Source organism: Mya arenaria, chromosome 3, assembly GCF_026914265.1.
Source record: "Mya arenaria isolate MELC-2E11 chromosome 3, ASM2691426v1".
NCBI classification, from domain to species: Eukaryota; Metazoa; Mollusca; class Bivalvia; order Myida; family Myidae; genus Mya; species Mya arenaria.
In genome coordinates, this window is record NC_069124.1 from 15,803,866 (window position 1) to 15,809,865 (window position 6,000).

Sequence of the window (6,000 nt, forward strand, 5' to 3'; positions counted from 1 at the left end):
TGAAGGTTGGGCCTGATCAGTAGATGACCCCTCTTGACTTTGGGGGTCATCAGGCCAAGTTCATGGTCACAGTAACCTTTAACGCAAACAATTAACAAATCTTCTCCCAGTGATATCTCAACAATGTCTGAACCTATGACCTATCATTGAATTTAGGAGTCATTGGGTCAAAGGTCAAGTTCAAAGTGACTTTGAATGCGAAGATGTTTAGAGTGATAACTCGACAATGCCTGCACCCATGGCCCTCAAACTTGACCTCGAGTTGTGTCTGACCTCTAGGCGACCCCTTATGATTTTAGGGATCATCGGGTCAAAGGTCAAGGTCAAAGTGACCTTGAGCGAAAAAAGTTTTGTCTGTGTGATAACTTGTCAATGCCTGCACCCCTGGCCCTCAAACTTGACATTTAGATTTGTGGTGAACAGCTGATGACTCCTGGGTGAATTTTGAGGTCATAGAGTCAAAGGTCATGGTCATAACACACTCTATTCTCACACTTTGAATGGTCATAATCTTAAATCTGCCTCAACAGCATCCAATGTAAATGACAAATCAGCATCATTTGGGTCCATGCATATTTCATTCAATTGTCCATATAATCCTGACAACATGGCGCTCGGGGGGCATAATGATTGATAAACATCTCTTGTTATATACAGGTTTAATGTAACATAGGCGATAAAATGCCAATTACAGGTTAATATCCAGGTTTCCTAGAGTGCATACAGTGGTCTCGTGAAGATGTCTGGTGTAACCTATGAAGATATTAAAAAGGCTAATCGACGTTTAGAGGTAAATAAACCGTAAACCATATTACGTTATGATAACCTTCAATGTATGTATTACGTGTTCTATTGGTTTTTAGCTCGGCTATTCGAAGAATAAGGAGACTATACTACTGGCCCCGGTGTCTGCGTCTGCGTCAGCGTCCGGTTAAAAATTAAGGGCAAGCTGGCATTTTTACTTATCATCCAAATACCCTTCATTCAATCAACTTCACATTGTTATACAGGACCATCACAAAATGCATTAACTCCTTACACCTTATTGCAATCTATGGCCACTCATTTACTTTGGAACTAAGGTGAACATTTTAGGGCACATTGTTTCAGGTAAACGTGTTAGGATAAGTTGGGATTTTTTAATAACTTCAATACCCTTCATTCAATAAACTTAATACTTCACACACTTATTGTCGACCACCTTACAATTTGGTTACATAACGCCATCTAACTTGAATACAAATTATGGCACCTGATGACTTAAAACCTTCGGTGAAAGTTTCTGTGCATCCTTAGGTTTAATTTAAGATGTCAAAATTATATTGAAATTAGGTTACGGAACTCCATATTTACCCTTACTTTTGTATTGCTTTCGACAGGCACATTTCAATATATAACCAGGTTTGTTAGAATGACGTACGTCGTTGTTCGGCGGGCCGGAAGGAAGGGAGGCGTCAAACTCATCTATGGTATAGAATAGTTTTATTTAGATGTGACTTATTGTGACTAAACTTAGTATATAGGAAGCATAAATGGAGACATTTTCTTGGATTGCGTTAAGGACCCCATCACTTAAACAAGAAAACTTGTTGGTACTGAATGACTTTTGTTAGGGTTGGTGTAGTGCGACTAAACTTGGTACATGGGAAAAGTTTATAGTGACCTTTTATAGGATTGTGTTTGAGGTTCCAAGACTCATCGTCAATATCAAAATCCCTGTTACTAAAAACAGAAAAATAGTACTGGAATAATTTAGTAAGGCTTGACATATTGCGACCAATTTAGGTATATAGAAAACATGATAAAAGAGAGAAAAATGTATACATTACTTTGAACAAAATAATTAATTGAAAGCAGTCTAATTTTTCATTCAAAATTTGGAAAATACCGTGAAGATTTTGTATTTCTTATATATCACTATTTTTAAACAATGCATTGTTGTACCATGTTGGAAAGTGTTTTGTTTGTGTTCGTCTATTCACTAACTCCCACATCAGAACGTTACAAATGCTATAACCCTACGTGCGAACAATTACAACGATGTTTATTTATACGCACATCAGTTATTGAAAACACCACCCTCGTGATTACTATAAAACAATCGCACGAAGCGCTAGTGAACAATTTCAATAAGTCTAGTTGTGGGTGCAGTATATACAGTTATATCATTTGGCGTTTTGTTATGAACATCAAACGTCAGCGCGTACACATATTTGACAGTATATCAATGACGTCATTTCAAAAATGACGTAACGTTTACAATAAATATCATGATAATTTTAATATATATAAATATAATTATAACATATTTTGTTATAACTTTTTGCACGATTAGTTAAAGCATAAGCACCGTTGTTTTAGAGCATTAACAGTTGTATTCTATATGTTGGTATTCACTTCTGAAAATAATGTTTAAAAATATCAATCAGTTTATTTGATACTTAACGGTGAATGTTATGTTATTTCCGCTGCTGTTATCTTTTCAGTTATTCTAAAAATGTATAAGTACTACTCTTTATACATTCGACATGTTCACAACTCTTTAAAACTTTGGTCAATGTTGTGCTTTATAAATGTAGAAGAAAATTAACTAAGCCTGAGTTTATATTTCCTATAATGACGTCACCAACACGACACAATGCCTTATTTCTGTCACGTTTGTTCTCTAATTAACGTTAATAAAGATTGTCGGAAAGTTTCGGTGTACAAAATTAATTTCACCAAATGATCACAGAAAGAAAAAGTTTTACAAGTGTCAATTTCGCGTGCGAAAATATTATTATCTGTGATCGTGATCATTGCATGATTATATCCTTAGCCCTGTAAAATGTTTGAAATGATGTATGAAACATACCTAATAACTATGTGCTACTACGTTTTGTTTTGTAGATTGATATGTTTATATGTAATGATATGTCACATTGGACTGAATACTGCTCTGTTCTGTTCATAGCTATATCGATATTAATTTATTCAAAACGTACACACTTTGAACAGAACTTATAAAAGTATTAATGATTTAATAGACTGCTAATTATTTAATAAATGCATTTGCTTTTACAATATTAAAGACAACAAATTTCCAAATATAGGTTTGTGACTTTCATTAAATGACGTAACACAGATTACTTTTTTAAAGCATGTCCTCGGACCACAGACAGTTAGTAAGTTGCTTTTGCAGTCGCCGCCAGGGGTGGCAGCACCTGTTGGTAGATGCCAGAACCAATGGCAAACACCCATAACGATGTATGGAAGGAATAACCTGGATTGGGAGGTGAAACTCAAGGAATCGTCATTCGTTGGTAAGTAATCATTCCATTGAGATTACCTTACTGAGAAGTTTCATAATATTATCACATATTTATAATCATTACATGTGAATTAAAATCAAATGCGATTTGAAGGAGATGTTGAAATGTTGATATTCATGAAAATACTACTACAATGAGAGTTAACGTTTTGCCACGGTAATAAACACTAAACAATTAAAAGGACCGTATTACTTTCTGAAAATAAATGCTTGGAAGTGTTGAAAGTAGCTTTATTTTGCTGTCAACAAAATTTAATGGCAAAAAGGTACATTCTAGCACAATCTTTTATCTGGAAAATTGTTTGAACTTAATCATGATATTTTACTGATAACTTGTAAATGAGCTATTTTCCACAAAATTTATTTGTCAGATTTTGAAGACAATATATGAAAGTATCAAATTCACCATTCAACGACATTTTTAGACTATAGCAAGGATAAAAGTAACTTGATTTTTCTGTCCAGCAAATAACCTTAAACGAACTATTACAATGCGAAAACAATTTAAAAAAAAACACAAAAAACCAAAGGCCTTTTCTCGTATATATCTGAATAATAATTACATTCATTTGATGAACCTTTATTAGATTTCAAGCCGGATCTTTAGCGCTATGTTTAACAGTATTGAAACACATTATATGATCATTTAAAACACTTAAATCAATACCTATGCATTTTTGAAATTTGCTTTTCATGACCGTTAGCGTAGATTTTCGTTTGCGATTAAAATCAATTGAACTCTTTTCAGGAGACATGGAAGTTGACAGTTGGGACTGGTTCGAGTCTCGACAAGTAGTCGATGTGGTTATGGACTTACTTCAGAAAGAACTGCGAAGTAAGGGTAAAAGATATGAAGGTCTCGTTATCAACTCGTACGTTCGACAAGGTAGCTCTCGAGAGGGATTGAAAGTTTTAAATGCTGACGAATTTGACGCAATGCTAGAATTCCACTTTGAAGGGCTGGACGAGCGAATTGAACAAAAAGATTTCAAGAACAGCGATCTAATGATGTTCGTTCCGTTTCATTGCTATTTGGCTTTTTAGAAAGGAGTTTTTATTGAAGAAGGTGGAAACATCTTCCTTAGCTCTAATCGTCTTCACGTGAAGATTTTCGAATCAATGGTAGATTCGGCTGTAAGTAAAATAAATAAAGAGATGCTTAAACACGATACATTAGAAAGTAAAAAGTGCATGTTTGGTTTGAAAAGAAAAATGAATCCTCCCTCAATCAATCTGGCTATAACATTAAACGCGGCTCAACAATATTTTGGCATTGGACCGCTTAAGGCAGAAAAAGAGCTTGATATAGATTTTGTTCCTGCATTTTTGCTACGGTATGACCAAACAACCAGCTATGAAGGTATGCTGATGCAATGTCCTTTACACGCCGTGTGTAAATGGGCAGAAGTAGACAGCTTCAGAGCCCTCGCAACTGCAGACCAACGCCGTATTTGGGTTGTCAAATCAACAGGGTACGAGAAACACATACTAGATGTAGTTCGTAAAGATGAAAGGAAACTCTATATTCTGACCGCGCTCAGAATCCTAAAAACCTATTTTGTGAAGACGAAAAAAGAGTATGCCGAAGACTTGGGTTGCGCATCTCCACAGATTGTAACAGTGCTTAAGTCCTACCACCTCAAACAGTTGGCCTTCTACCTTCTCAACTATCTCTGCCACAAATACCCACATTTCAAGCTTCACGGTGTGCAACAAGCGCTGATCTATTTCATAGAAGTCATACGCGTCGCTCTGAAGCAAAAGCGTCTTCCTCACTTATTTTTCGCAGATAACAACGTAGTTGAAATAATGCTTCCGGGATACCCACTGCTGCCTTCTCCCAAGCTGAGGTTTGATCTATTCAAAAACATACCAAACGATTCTCTTACACAAGCATTGTTTTCACTGGAGAAACACCTCATGCCTAATCTGGGCTTTTCAACAGATTACAATGATTTCCCCGATCATGAGAGGTCGCGAGTTCATCAGGACTTCAAAAGCACAGTGGCAGGATCTGATTATTTCTAGGCATTGTCGCTTTATCATGTTGCTTGTTTTATCGATCGACACTAAAATGTCTGTTGTTTTCAAGGGGGGGGGGGTCTAATTGGAAGAGTAGTTAAGTGGAATTATATTTCAACAATAATTAAAATAAAATTTAACTAAGAACAACTTTCGATGAGATATTCAAGTCTCGGTTTCAGTTACATTTGGTTATTTTGGCAATTCATTTTTTTTAATGTTAATCATTCTGTTAATGTTAATCTTTTTTCTTGATTAAGCATATCTTTCTAAGTGGGCAAACATTTGGATTGTTTTTAGCTGTTTTGTTTATCAAGGTCAATGTCACGTTTACCTAAAAGAGGTAAACGTTACTTTTTTTAGTGTGCTTTTAGAAGTGGCAGATGTGATAAAGTTAAGTATTGCCTTATTGTTTCTTTAGTGAAGAGGTAAATTTCTTAATAATAAGAAACATTTGTATAATATTGGTCACATTTAAGATATTGTTTAGACGAAACCATATTGACAATCCCTGTAGAATAGCGGGTCCAAGAAACTTTAAATTTGATAAACAGGTTGGCTATGACCAGTACATAAACCTTATTGATTTGAAGTCAGTGGGTCAAAGGTCAATGTCGTGGTGATCTTAAGTTGAAAGGCTGTACCAATTCAACACAACAGACATTTCG

General features: G+C 35.3%; 1 protein-coding gene across 1 annotated transcript; it reads left to right on the top strand.

The window, feature by feature from the left end:
- Positions 1-739: 739 nt before the first annotated feature.
- Positions 740-4,354, top strand: LOC128225733 (uncharacterized). Its single transcript, XM_052935641.1, has 3 exons — positions 740-790; positions 3,182-3,302; positions 4,059-4,354. Exons 1-3 carry the CDS (start codon positions 740-742, stop codon positions 4,352-4,354), a joined length of 468 nt encoding a protein of 155 aa, XP_052791601.1.
- Positions 4,355-6,000: the final 1,646 nt, after the last annotated feature.